Source organism: Anas platyrhynchos, chromosome 16 (assembly GCF_047663525.1).
Source record: "Anas platyrhynchos isolate ZD024472 breed Pekin duck chromosome 16, IASCAAS_PekinDuck_T2T, whole genome shotgun sequence".
Taxonomy (NCBI): Eukaryota; Metazoa; Chordata; class Aves; order Anseriformes; family Anatidae; genus Anas; species Anas platyrhynchos.
Window position 1 is genome coordinate 10,209,838 of NC_092602.1, and position 13,907 is coordinate 10,223,744.

The following is a 13,907-nucleotide window of genomic DNA, read 5'->3' on the forward strand; positions in this document are numbered from 1 at the left end:
AGGAATCATGCGCTACTTCCAACTTATACCTTGCAAAACGTTGCAAAACAAAACAAAACCAACTATTATTCTTTCAAATGAGGTTGAACTTCCTATGATTTAACAAAGATGTAATCATATCCGCAAAGATCCCAGAGTTCTTTACAAGCATCTTAAAAAGTAGAAATGAATCATTTCCTTATAAAACAATCAACTCGGTAATGCCGTGGTCTTGGAAATCACAGTGGAACAGTCAGACACAGGCATTCAAAAGAAAATAAAGCATTTAATGCAAAACCTTTTACCAAAATTTTTTACAGCAATTTTGTATAAACGGAGACTTCTCTTAAAACATAGAGCTGCTGATATAAATGTATTGGTTACAGAGGTAATTACAAAACTATCTCCGCAGCCCAATATAGGTAGGGATACTTCTGTCATCTGAAAACACCTAAGATGAGCCGAGAAGTACTGCTCAGGATCTCGTATACTACCTCTAACTGATGGTAACACACATCGTGGTTTTGAATTAAAAATTCCCAGGCTGATACCTCTGTACCCCAGAAGGCCTTTTTTATTTTAAGCATCCTAATAATCTGTGGCTGTGCAAGGAACGTATCTGAGATGCCTGTGAGCTACACTACATGGTTTTCCCTAATAATGAGAGGATGATATTGGAGCAGAAAAAAATGCATTCCCCTGCAAGGAGCAGGCTTTGGGGATGGTGAATAAAACAAATGCTGCAATTTTGTTTCTGTTCCCACTCAATTGCTCCATGCTGACTTTTCTGGAACCGGAGGGCAGGTTTGAACTGGGGCATCCTGGCCCCTCTGGCTCCCCAGTGGCTCCAGCAAGGCCAGCTACTGGGAGGGGCAAGGGCTGCAGTTACACCAGGCTCCCTGTCCAGTCTTGCTGCTTCCCAGGCTGTTAGACGGGTGCAGACAGAGCTCAATCTGGAGTGAGCAAGGCCCTACGGAGATCAACAGCAGTGAGTCCACCCAGGAGGTGAGAGCGAAAGACAGAATTGGTCCTTGTTGAGAACAAGCAAAAGGCAGCTAGAAGGGAAGGGCAGGACAGACTGGAGCTCTCTCCTCCCCTCCGCAAGGCGCTACAGCAGCACAGGCGCTTCCCCAGCACATTAATTCATTCATTCATTTGGCAGACTCGGCTTGTCTGGAAATGATTACCTGTAAAAGGAGCTCTTTCACCAATGTAGCTGTTCACTGAAGCAGTGTCCTGCAGGGCTGGGCTCTGCCTGGTCTGCTGCCAGCCAAGCAGAGAAAGGCTCCAGCTAATCCCAGCGGAGCTGGGCCGCCTGCTCCCCACTTAGCAAAACAACAACAAAAAGGCCTTCGAGGAAGATGCAGTTGGGGGAATGCAGCTCTGCAGAAGACAAAGCCACATTAATCACCCTTAACAAAGCAAGTTTTCTTCCCCAGTGGAAGGGCAGGCTGGTGCCTTCCCTCCCCAGGACAGATTGTCTTTCGGGCTCTTCAGGGACACGTGGGAGGCCGCCTCTTCTTTTTTGCTGCGCTGCTCCAGTGCTAGGCTCCCCACGCTGCTACCAGGAGCTGAAGTCCCCGAAGCCTGTGCTCTTTTTCTCTTTCTTCGCAGCTGTGCTTGTTGAGGGCCCGTCATCTTCCACACTGCGCTTCCTGGAGCCAAAATGAAAACAACTCTCAGGGACTATTTACTGCTCAGTGGGACCAGGGCAGCTGGCTGCCTTTCCTCTCCCAGAAACAGCTACACTGCAGCCAGCTCACCCCTTATAAATCAGAAAGAAGCACAAGCTCTGGGCTGGCATGGGACTGCAGGAGGGCTGGGACTGGTGGCTTTTGGTTCACCCAAGCAGAGGGAGAGTGTGTCAGTCTGCGGGGATGGTTCGGTCGGGCCTTGAACACTTCGAGGAATGTGCTCAAGACCCAGCAAGATCTCTAGGTCAGAGCTGAACATTTAACAGCTGCCTTTTTTTTTTTTTTTTAAATAAAAAAGTACAGTCACTATGAAAGTTTGAGCCACATCTCACCTGCATTTGTGGCAGCAAAAGAATTTATCGGTAATTAGGTGTAAAGCAGCTGGGCAAGTTTGTGAGATCCTTCTGTTTCTCGAGCATGGCCTGATGCAGTTGCTGCTGCTATTCCCAGCCCCTCTTGAGCAAAGATTATAACCCCACGGAAGTGCTACGTGGCCAGGTCATATACTGGGGTTTTACTGTCAGATAACAGCAGTCGACAGAGAGAAGCCTGAGCCTGCCAAAGGGCTGCTATGGGCCAAACTCCCAGACTCAAGGCAGGCTGCAATGAGTGAAAGACTAGGAAAGAAAACTCTTTTTTATACAACTTGGCCCTTTCTGCAGAGCTGTTGCAGCTGCAAACTCTGCATGTGTTCTCTCTGTAAGTAACAGTGCAGTATGACAGCAATTTTAAGCTGAACATGATATTTTAAGGGCCAAGCAATATTTTGTAACTGAAATATTTAACTGACGTACACATGAAACCATCCTACATGGACTGTCATATTTTTATTCTCACAGTTATGCAAGTGCCTTTACGTCACACAGGCACATACAAGCTGATTAAGTAGTTGTCCAAATCTGTGTACACATAAATACATGCCTTTATGCAGCAGGCAGACAACAGCATTTTTGCAAATGCTTTTACAGAAGTCTGCTAAAACTCAAGTGGAAGGCATTTATTTTAATTTATCCAAAACTCATGCTAATCTTCTGCTGAGGCAGGATTCCGTGCTGTCCTTAGGAAAGCAAGCGATGCTGCCAATCCCAAGGGGTGTACAAAGGGTGTCTGGGAGAGGATGCTTTGGGACAAGTCTGTACAACCTGCCAGGCACCCTGGAGCTACTTGCCAGACACCCTGTGCTCCCACAGCAAGCCTGAGAACCTGCTCCCCTTTCTGGCCATTTCAGTTGTGCTGGTGCAACTGTTTGTGTGGCTGCACAGGGAAGCAGATCAGCAGACAGATATGTGTTTCAGGCACCCTTTGTGCAGGGTAGAAGCTGCTAAAAGAAAAAACATCCATGGGACAGAGGCCTTCAAAAATAGCTGCTGAAGGGGAAGAGGCCAGAGTAGAAAGATAGTGGAGGAAGCTGCAGTACAGTTCCTTCTCAAGGACTTCTGCATTGTGGAAATGTATTTATGGTTGTGAAGTCTGCACATGCTGTTAAAGACCATCTCAGACACGTTCAAGTGCAAAAACAAAAGCTCAGTTAACTTTTAGTCTTGCAAAACAAGAGAATTAGAGGGAACTCTGACTACTGCATGACAGTATCTTTGCAACCCCTGCCAGCACAAACCAAGCATCTGGCCTATTCGAGAGTCTCAGCAGACAGCCCCAAGCCAAGCAACAATACTGGTGAGGGTCACCATCCAGCAGGAAAGGCAACTAAAACACTGAACGAAGATCGGTTGGGCAGGGAACTTACGCTGCAGCCATGTTAATGTATTTTCCAATCCCCTGACGGTAAGTTTTAGGAGTCTGGACCTCTTTCTTTGGTGGGATCACCTCAGCTTTTGTTTTGGCTGCTTCTTCTTCTTGCTGAGCCTTCTCTCTCTCTGCAGCAACCTGTGGGAAACAAAGAGTGCAATCTGTTGCAAGAGCTAGTCCAGAGTAAGTAGGCAATGTCTACAGTTCTTTGAAACTCGAAAGCACTCTAGGACAGCAATCAGCACTGCCCTGATTACAGGGCTGGCTTTAGGAGCCAGACCTCAAGGGCCACTACAAACCGTCTGTCTGCAGCCATTAGAACAAAATTCCTCTCATCTCACCTGCAGCTACTGGCAGCTACTGTGGGTGTTTGGATAGGAAGCCATTGTAAGTGTGATTGATTGGGAGCTGTGCCAGACCCAGCTACAAAGACCTCTCTGCCGAAACAGCAGTGACAATCCTGGCACACGAGGCAGTGCTGAACGGCTGATGTTTAACCTCAGCCTGCACCCATATGGGCCAGGGCGCTCCCACATGCAGAGGGAGGCACAAAGAAAAGGCATGGGAGAAGTGCGGTCTCCACAAGGGACAAGCTGGGATAAAAACTGAAGTGAGTAAGCTACAAAGTTCTCAAAAGCAGAGCTCTGGCCTACCAAACAAGATAACTCTATCCTCACCTGGGCATCCGCCTCTTCATACGGATCAACAAAAACGGTCGTTGACTGAATTCGGATTTCTTCCTGGGAGAAGAAGTGAAGAACAACAACTGAATCTCTGATTAAGTCAAACCACCACCCCCAGGTTCTGCTTTCTGGGAAGCAGCAGCAGGGTGAACCACACTGCCATGCAGGGCCACACGTTCGCCGCCTCCTGGCACTGCACAGTTACCTTGGGGCGGTCTGTTTTTGGGTCACTTTCCACATTCTCCATAGCAGTCAGAGTCTCAAAACCACCGACCACTCTAAAAGAGGAAAGACAATTTCCAGTTGTCACAATACACTTGAAATATTCTTGCTCCCCTACATCTAATATATCTAATTTCTGTCCATTACCAGATTTTTAAACCATTGTGGTCAGGGGAAGGGGGATCAGCAACCATATGAGGAAGACTTGAGATAATGTCATTCACTGTGGGCAGTAAGAATTTTTTCCTCAAATCTTGGATTTGAATTCAAAATTAAATGGAACATGAAAAAGTCAAATATTCAGAAATAAAGCAAAGACGGTTGTCCAAAAACTCAGTAGCCTTTCTAGTGCAAACAAACCAGCCAGATGGAAAAAGAGTGACTGTGGGCAGCTGTCTGTGCAAGAAAACACAAGCCCATTTCAAAATGGATTCAACTTGCTAACGTTACATGTATAAATTTGGAGCTCATTTGTTACTCCCATGAGCTTTGAAAAATAAACCAGACTGGGTCAAGAAAGCAAATGTTTTCATTAACTTCCGATTTTTTACTTGCAGCCATGAACTTGGTCAGGGCTCTGGGAAAGCAGCAGAGCATCAAGTCACAGCCACAAGAAAATTCTGGGACACTTTTCATTGCAGGTTTTATTTAGGAGAATGGTAGATCACCAGCCTCTCATCCTTCAAGGCAACATAGCCGAAGACTTGCTTCAAAACGTTTAAGAAAGGCCAAAGGCTTTTTGGTCTGTTATATGGCTTGCACTTAAAAAGAAAAAAAAAAAAAAAAAAAGCACAGAACAATGGGAAAGTTCCAGAAAAGGATATTTAGAGAAGATAAATGGGGTGACCCAGATAATTATAAGCCTGTCATCCTGGCATCTATCCCAGCAAAATAATGGAATGGCAGAGACAGGACATGATTAAGAAAGAAAGGAAATAAGTAACAGCAATCAACAAGGTTTTGTGGAAAACAGAGTCTGTCAAATCACCTTCTATCGTTGAGCCGACAGATGTGGCTAATAGGGATAACAGTGTCAGTGGAACAGACTTCTGGAAGGCGGCTGATATTTTGATTGAGAAACCAGAACGATATGAAGTGAACACAGCATACATTAAATAAAAAAACTGGCTGACAGGTGTCAAAATCTAATTTTAAATAGGAACCTCTGAGTCAGTATGTTTCCAAAGGGGTCCTGCTGGGATCCGATCTTGGTCCCAAGGTATTTAACACTTTTATCCACATCATCATCCCCAATTAAATTTGAAAAAGGCTATACTTAGAAGAGCAGTAAATAAAGACGAAGACAGGCCGCTGATGCTGAGAGATCCAGATCCCTTAGAAAGGCAGGCTGTAGCTGGACAACATCTGTTTTAACAGAGCCAAACCACATGGCCAGGAACCAAAAATACAGCCTGTATTAATGTCTGTGGGACAATGAGAAGCAGCCACAACTCTGAGAAACACTGCTCCCTCAGCCAGAGGAGCTTGGGTCCGGGAGCTCTGCATCAAGAGGGCACAAGGTGGCCACCAAGGAGCCCAGGTCTGCCCCTTACTGTAATTCACTGCAGCCACAAAACAGGGTAAAACAGATGCAAAAGAAGACCAAAAAGACAGACCCAGATACAGAAAAGAAAATGCTCCCAAGTTAGAGAAGATGCTGCTAAGCACTTGCCCTGAACCGAGCTGTCCTTGCAGACAGTTTGTTGCTGTTGCACTGTTCCCCTCTATTCCCCAGGGGTCTGTCAATACTCTGTAATCAAGCTGTGACTTTTAAGAGCAATTAAAAGACACTGATGCAGGCTAAAACAGACTCAATCACTTGGAACTGGAGGTAGTACACTGGGGGAATCTCCCCAGAGCTGCACAGTGCTTGAAAACCCTGCATGAACTTCAGAAAGTTCCTAACAAAAACCCAATTTCAAATTCTTCCTCCAGGCCAATATCAGGTTTGCTTATAATATCAATGATTAACACACAGCCTAAGATACATTCACTGTATTCTAATTGTCCCTAAAGGAAACTTCTGATTTAATATTGGAGGATTTTCTAGCCAACAGCTCCATTCATTATCTGCTCGCATGTTTCCATTTAATTAGGTTCTGATAATTTGAAATAGCCAGATCAGCTATGCACTGACAACCTCAATTGAGTAAGCCCTTAGCCCATGGCTAGACCTCCCACGATATTAGCCCTAGTGCATTTTGGCGCTACTCACGAATCTTTATTTGCTGTGCTAATTAAACATTAGCGGGAATATTTTGTTACTTGTACATTTTAAGAGCTGTGATAGACGTGGCTTTCACAGGTCAGAAGCAAATTACCTAAATACTGTCTATTTTGAGATGATTATAAAGAGCTATGGGGGAAGAACAAAAAGTTGTTACCCTCAAGATGGTTTGGTAGCTTTTAGATCTACCTTTTGGGGCCAAAAATAATACAAGGAGAAATTGCTAGTTAGCACTTTTTGTAGGACCTGTGTTGTTTTAATACCTTCTATCATTTCTGCTGGTGGTGGCAAAGATTGCCTTGACGTAAAAGAATCGGCATGACCTGTAGCAAAGTTAAGACATCAGATAAACTCCACTTAAGACTGCAGACGTGTCCTGCAGAGAGGGAGAGAGGTGTTCCAGGGATGCGGCTCTCAGCAGAGTTTCCTTTCATCTGGAACATCACCAGTTAGGTAAATGTTTTGGCATTTGGAGCAGGGCATCTCTTTGGTGTCGCTGCCTTCTTCCCACGGTGATAAGATGACCCTTTCATGCCAGCTGATACAAAAAAGTCAGCTCTGGTTCTGCCAGCAGCTTTTCTTAGTTTCAAGTACCATTTCTAGCAAGGGTGCTCCTCACTCCCTGTCAGTGAGGAGTGATGACACCGTGTCCTTCTCGTGTCACTGTATGGGCCTGCAGAGAATATTCTCTTTCTTAGCTTCTTTTCTCTAAAACAGGAAACTCATTTCTTTTACACCCGTCTCTTCTCTAGCACTTTGCACAGAGTATTCCTATGCACATTACAGTTTCAGCACAGTGAGCTCTCAATATAACTTTTTGTCTTTAGATATTGTGATAATGCTCAGCGGCCCCAGTGCTAACTTGGGAGCTCAGTAACAACGGGGAGAGAGAAGGGCAGAAACAAGTTTAACCTTTTCCACTGTTTCTGGCTCCATTCCTTTTACAAGGTGCCATGCATGCTTTGTCCTAAATGCAGCAGGCAAGTTCCTGTGAGGTTTAAATAGCCATTGAGATGACAACCCGCAGTGGAAAGGGTGACACCTTCAAGACACCACTTACATTACAACAACCGGTGAAACCGAAGCTTTGCTGTGTACTTCCAGTAGATGCTGAAATGGTGATCTCAACTATATATTTAGCTCAGCATCCCTGAGACAGCTTGTTGTATTTTTAGAGGAGCTTGATAAATGTTGCATTACATTTAAGCATGGGCGACAAGGCAGGTACATTTAGATTTTTTTCTGTTAGCATAGCAGTGAAAAGAAAAATTTTGTCCTTACTCATGTAATTCTGTTTTCTTGAAAAGTGAGCTAAGCTAGCACTTGAAATCTTTACATCTCAAATTTAAAGATGTTACTTAAAATCCGACTTCCTGTTATAGCTCTTTTATGCAAACTAGTAACCTCGTTTCAGATCACTGCCAAAGTCTTTGCATGAAGTGTAAGTGAAATATGTGGAGCAAGCTCTATGCATTTGCAATATGCCAATGCAAGTTTCAGTGCTACATTAGTTAGTACTGCTCCCAGAGAAAACTGCAACTCCCTAACAGACCCACAAACATTCACACATGAACTTCCCAGTTCTCATATTTTTGTTTAGACGAATTACAGGAATTAAGCCTTATGAGTGCTGGGTATGGCCGCAGTCCAAGATGATAGAGCTTCCTGGTCAGAAGACGATACAAGAACAATGTCTGGATTTTTTCAAAAAAAAAAAAAAAAAAAAGTTTGAAACTAGAAACAGAAAGCAGAAATAAATGTTGTTGTTTTGTAAATACATTCTGCCCTCAAGCTTATTTTTATTAAAAAAAAAAAAGTACATGCATTTATATGCAGACAGAGGACAATATACACATGCACAAACACGTACACTCGCTCGGGACAAAGTGTTTTCTATGTATACACCCCATCTGAAACAGAGCAAGCAATTCAAACTTGTAACGATGCAGTCAAAACATCTCAATTTCTCATAAGGGCTTAATATAAGAGGTGAGAGACAGCAACAAAGGGCAGCAAAAAAAATAAAGCAACTTGGAAAAAAGCACTTTGAAACTAGACTCAACAGAAGAACCTGGAACGTAAGGATTTCTCTGCTTTGGCACAGGTTCCTTTCCAGGGGTCATACAACTGTCTTGACAAGCGGCGCCAGCCCTCGTGCAGCTCGGACAGCCCAGCCCTCGCGTGCTGCAGGCGGTCACACCACGACTCCCTCCTGCTTTTACTTCCCCACCTCGCTCCTGCCCTGCTGCCTGGGAGCAGCCTCTGCAGAGCAGAATTAGGTCAGGCCCCCTGCACAGATTCGACAATGCAATCAGCTCTTCCTCCACTGTCACACAATTTCTCTGTTCCTCAGATGGACTAAAGCAGAAGAACAACAAAAACGTGTTTCCCAGCTTAGAAACCATTGGGGTTCATGGATTCAAATCACGCAGGGAATATTACAAATGGAAACAGGTCCTGTGCATTATTTCCCATACCTGGGTAACTGAGTAATGCACTGTAGCAGTTTTACCCAGCTCTCACTTTGAAGGACAACAGTTGCCTTAATCGCTCCATTCTGCAGGATTGCAGTAGGGAGCATTAAACAGCCTAAGGCATATTTAATAGAGTAATGCTAATCCAAGGGAAGAAATCTGTCTACCACAAAAGTATCTGGCAAAGGGAGGAAGGAAGGAAAGAGAAGCCTAAGCTGAGTGAATGTCGGCTACTAACCAGTACCTCACATTTGACTAAGCCTGAAGTTTCCCAAACCATCTCCTTCATATTTCCAGGAACACCAGAACTGAAGAATGAGTGGCAGAAATCTCAAGAGACCATTAAAAGATCTGCGTAAGCAGATACATGCAGCTGTGTATACAGGGAAAAACTGTCCTCCAGATGCTCATCTCTGCTGAGGAGACTCCTCAGTCTCCACATCCTTTTCTCAGACCTTAACGAACACAGGTGGTACTCTGATAAACTTACAGAAACGCTGCACAGATCATTTCCAGCTTTGTCATTTTGACTGTGAGACTTCTTTCTGCTCCCTCAAGAAGCCCTTCTTAATCACATCGCATACCTGCAGCCTGCCCTCACTTTCAAGGCCACCATGTCCTGCTTGTCCTAAATCTCACCTACAACTCAGTGAGCAAGTATTGCTCTCCTCCTAATGATCAGAACAGCTCCATCACCTTCCACTAGCATTCCAAACCGGGACTTTTTTGTGGCTCCTTTTAGCCTTGGAATGGATTCCCTGAAACAGTCCACAAAGCCATTTAATTTTCCCTGGGGCTTTCTTTTTCCTTGGTGTGAAAGAAAGTGCAAACCTTTGCTGAAAGGTAGCTGACGGGGTCACTGTTGTAACTGCCCTGCACCTATAAGCACTCTCTTTTCTACTTACACAGTCAGCTCTCTGGCACAGAGATTATATTTCTATTCCTACTTATAAAGGGCCAAATGGACTAGGTCTCTGAGCCACTGGAGTTATGAGCCATTGCAGTAATAGAAAATAAAATAACACAGATGGGATGTGCTTGCATCTAAATTTCATAAAGCATTCCAGACAAGCACGTAAGCCTATACTGGTGTTTTGGCAGTAATGCCCTTGTAGCTCATGCAGCTCACAGAACAGTCGAATTCCCAGTTGCAGCATGGGTAAGGGGGAGCTCCCCCCCAGCAGCACAGAGCAGCAGCAGACAGGACCTTCCCCTTGCAGCAGTCACCTGAAAGTGTTTATCACCTGCATTACGCAGAGCTAACTCCAGTCTGTTGGTTTACATTATTTGAGTTTCTAAATTAACCCCCTTACCAGCCAGCTAGAAGCAAACAAAAGCCACCAGTTAGTTTTCAAGTTAATTACAGCATTCTCTAAGTCAGGAGAAATGGTAATTACTAGAAATGATAATTACTAAGTTAATCTAGGCAGCTCTGCGGGAGCAGGAAATCCACGCAGTCTGCAGCACACCTCCCAAGGAAGGCTTTCTTCTTTCACTCTCTGCCTTTGTTTTTGCTCCCCATCCATGCCAAATTATCTCCTTTCGTTTCGGTAACATCTGTCCTCATTACTGCCATGGTGGGCAGCACAACCATGACAAGATGCTCTCCCTATCCTCCAGCTCTAGCCTTCTCCCGAGACTCGGAGATCCCTGTGCACAAAGCCAGCCACGTGCCACCACACAGAAGCCCACTGCCTGCAGCTGGCATGTTTTTCAAACACACTTAACAGCCAAACACACAACTCTTAATAGCTGCTAATATGCAAAAACTGTGCTTCGAACCAGTGGGGGCATGAACAAAATGCAGCTCTCAAGAGAAGGAACCTGTCAATGCTCCATCCCACACAGGACCACAAAAAAAAAAAAAGGGTGGGGAATGGTTGTGCTTTTTCTGTTCTCAGAGGTACGAAACGCCTGCTGAAAAGTTCTGTACAAATTACAAACAGGTCAAACTCTATTCTCAAAGATATATACATGACACTTATTAACATGAACCAGAGCTGTATAGAGATAGTTGAAGGCACAATTGAGCTCAGAGTATTTAAGTTTTTATATTAATTGAAATAAATAATCCTGAAATCTATGCAAAAGTCACAGCAGGCCAGTAAACATCCAGTTGAGCCAACCCAATTTAACATTGATGGAAACAAAGAAATTTGATTTCATGAGTTCATTCTATTCTTAACCCTAGATATTATATCCAGATATGCTTTCCAGATATTATTGTCCTTTAGAGTCCAAGATCAGATACAGTCACCAAATCCTGGAAACACCCAGGATCTAAAATAGCAGGAGTTTCACTAGAGAGAGAATGTCTCAAATCTTTTGGCTTTTATGGCTTCTAAAAACAAATACAGATAAGAATAGCTGAAGGAATTTGATTACAGAATACAGACCTAAAGAGCTTCATACATCAGGCTTTTGTATTAAATTTGTAGGCAAATCCAATTATTCAAGTATTCAATTTGTAGATATGGGGGAGAATGGAATGCATCTATCCCGGCATCTCTGACATTCTTTGAATTAAACGTCCTCTACATGCAAGAGAGCCCAGAGTAAAATTCACCTGCCCAGTATTCAGATGAAGATGCCACTCAGTTGTTATGCAGGCAGCCAAACATGAATCTAAATCAACATTTTATTGTAAAGGTTATTCTTAGCTGAAATACAAAGGAAATTTGCCATGCTCTGAAAGCAGCATTACTTCCTTACTCTGGCAACCAAATTCAGATTTCTATAGCAGCAAGCACAAATCAGCGATGAAGAGAGTCTTTGCTAAAATTACCACTGCGTAAATCTCTGCTATATATTTACCCAGTTACCCATACTGAAGTAATTCCTCTCTAATGTACAATGTACAGCATGAAACATTTTAAGCTATTTTGCTCACAAGGTACTCAAGATGTTATGCTTGCTGCAAAGGCTTCTTGGAGCACGTTCCCTGCACTGCAGTGAGCTCAGCCACTCTCCAAATTCTTTTGGGGTGAATTATGGTAAAACTGGAGCACACTGAGAGAGCACAGTGAAGACACCGGAGGACTACACGGTATGCTCACAGAAGCCGGGTTGCTTCTTCAATCCAAAATTGAAGAACAGTCAAATTTTCAGCTGAGCTGTCCTAACCCAAATACTGCCTGATGAGGTGGCAAGCTCAGGTTAACAGCATTACCATATTAGATTTAATGGGATTTTTGCAAGGAGGACTCACATTGTAGCTTACGTGAAATAGTCTTAAGATATAGGTAATGTAATTCCTCCACAAATATACTCGCTCTCAGCTCTCAGTATTAGAACTTGCTTTATTTATCTGTTTTTACCAAATGACAAAAACTTGAATTTTTCCTAGGATGAAGTAATATATTTCAAAGAGTGTAATTACTGCAGAATCAGTATCAGAACTAATGGTACTAATGTAATTGTTTAAAATGAAGCCAGCTTCTGTCTCAAGAACTTGCAGGCAGAGAAGATGGATTAAATGTATCGCTTTCATTATACAGTAATAATGTATAATATCCAAAGCAATCAACACATGTATTTACTTTCAATTGCTGCCCTTCAAACAGAGAAAACTAGGAAAAGAATAAAACCCAAATCTTCATTTTTAAAAAGACTGTAAAATTCTCAGGAACTACCAATGAAGCAGGCTAGTAAAATTCCGCTTCCTGCCTTTTGCAGCAAGCCATTTGTTAGAATAGCTATGTGTGACCTAGGATATACCATGTATCTGTACAATTGCCTCTCTACAATATAAGTATTTTGTAATATGTTCTGTAATAAATACCTTCATCTTTATCATGTGATGGCTTGACTGGAAAAGACACCTTTAAAAAGAAAGAAGCTCCCTTGCTGTCTTGGCATGGGCAATATCTTATATGTGTATGCATGTACATATACACCCATGGACATAGATTTTATACCAATAATAATCGTCAGAAATAAAGGAAGAATAGAATGAAAAAGAATAAGAAGAGTCAGAAGATGTAATGTATGCAGAAGCACTATGTTCTATACCATGATAAGAGCAGCCTAATGACTAATCTGCTCGTTGACAGGTCCTAAGAGGATGAAAGCAATGTTGAAGAGGTAATCTCTTGTGTCCTGGCAATTAGCGTGCACAAATACTAACACGGTTGGTTATCGGATGATGATTACTTTGTTCTTGACTCCCTGGACTACCACCAAACAAAGGGAAATAAGGCAATTTACAGTGATGGAAAGAGTTAAAGAACAAAACCAAAACCCAAAACAACCCCCCCCCAAAAACACAGCAGAATCTGATGACTGGCACTAAAGAGATGTTGGCCACCTACTCATTACCAAGAGAACTGGATTATGAGCTAGGATGTTGCTCCAGCTCAATTTCAAAAATCAACAGCTTCTCTCTAGGTTTAGACATGCTGGAGAGTACATGTGCTTCTCACGATATGTTTCACGTACCTTCCAAACACTGTATGCTTCTTGTCCAGATATGCACAAGAGCGGAATGTGATAAAGCTGGAAAGAATAAAGACATAAGGGTTAGAATATTATCTCATTGAAACTCAGCAATAGCAAGCTATGCTTAAAACCAGAAAATGTATGTAACAGCCCTCTGCAAAGAGACAGATTTCTCTCTTTTCTGGAGTCCAGCTGGCCAAATACCCTTTAACTTCTCCGTTTTGTGGGTTTTGTCTTGGATTTGTGGAGTTTGGGCTTCTCATTTTTATGCCTTACTAACATCCCCAAACAGTACTCCAAACATGGTGGTTTGCACCATGTCCAAAAATAATCAGAGCATCTGCCTCCTTGGCCAGGCAGGCTTTGGAAAGCTTACTGCAGGACAGTGATACATGGTTCTTGCTTGAGGAGGACATTTCTTGTGCATGACTGGGAGCTTGTATCC

The 13,907-nt window shown here is 43.3% G+C and overlaps 1 protein-coding gene across 1 annotated transcript in view; it reads right to left on the reverse strand.

Annotated features, from left to right (window-relative positions):
* Positions 1-245: 245 nt before the first annotated feature.
* Positions 246-13,907, reverse strand: part of PPIL2 (peptidylprolyl isomerase like 2) — a 72,119-nt gene continuing 58,457 nt past the window's right edge. Inside the window, exons 16-20 of the mRNA XM_027469628.3 lie at positions 13,463-13,519; positions 4,308-4,380; positions 4,097-4,159; positions 3,418-3,557; positions 246-1,634 (exon numbers count right to left, since the gene is read on the reverse strand). Coding sequence (XP_027325429.1) covers positions 1,541-1,634; positions 3,418-3,557; positions 4,097-4,159; positions 4,308-4,380; positions 13,463-13,519 — 427 coding nt within the window. The 3' untranslated portion in view covers positions 246-1,540. The remainder of the gene's footprint in view (positions 1,635-3,417; positions 3,558-4,096; positions 4,160-4,307; positions 4,381-13,462; positions 13,520-13,907) is intronic.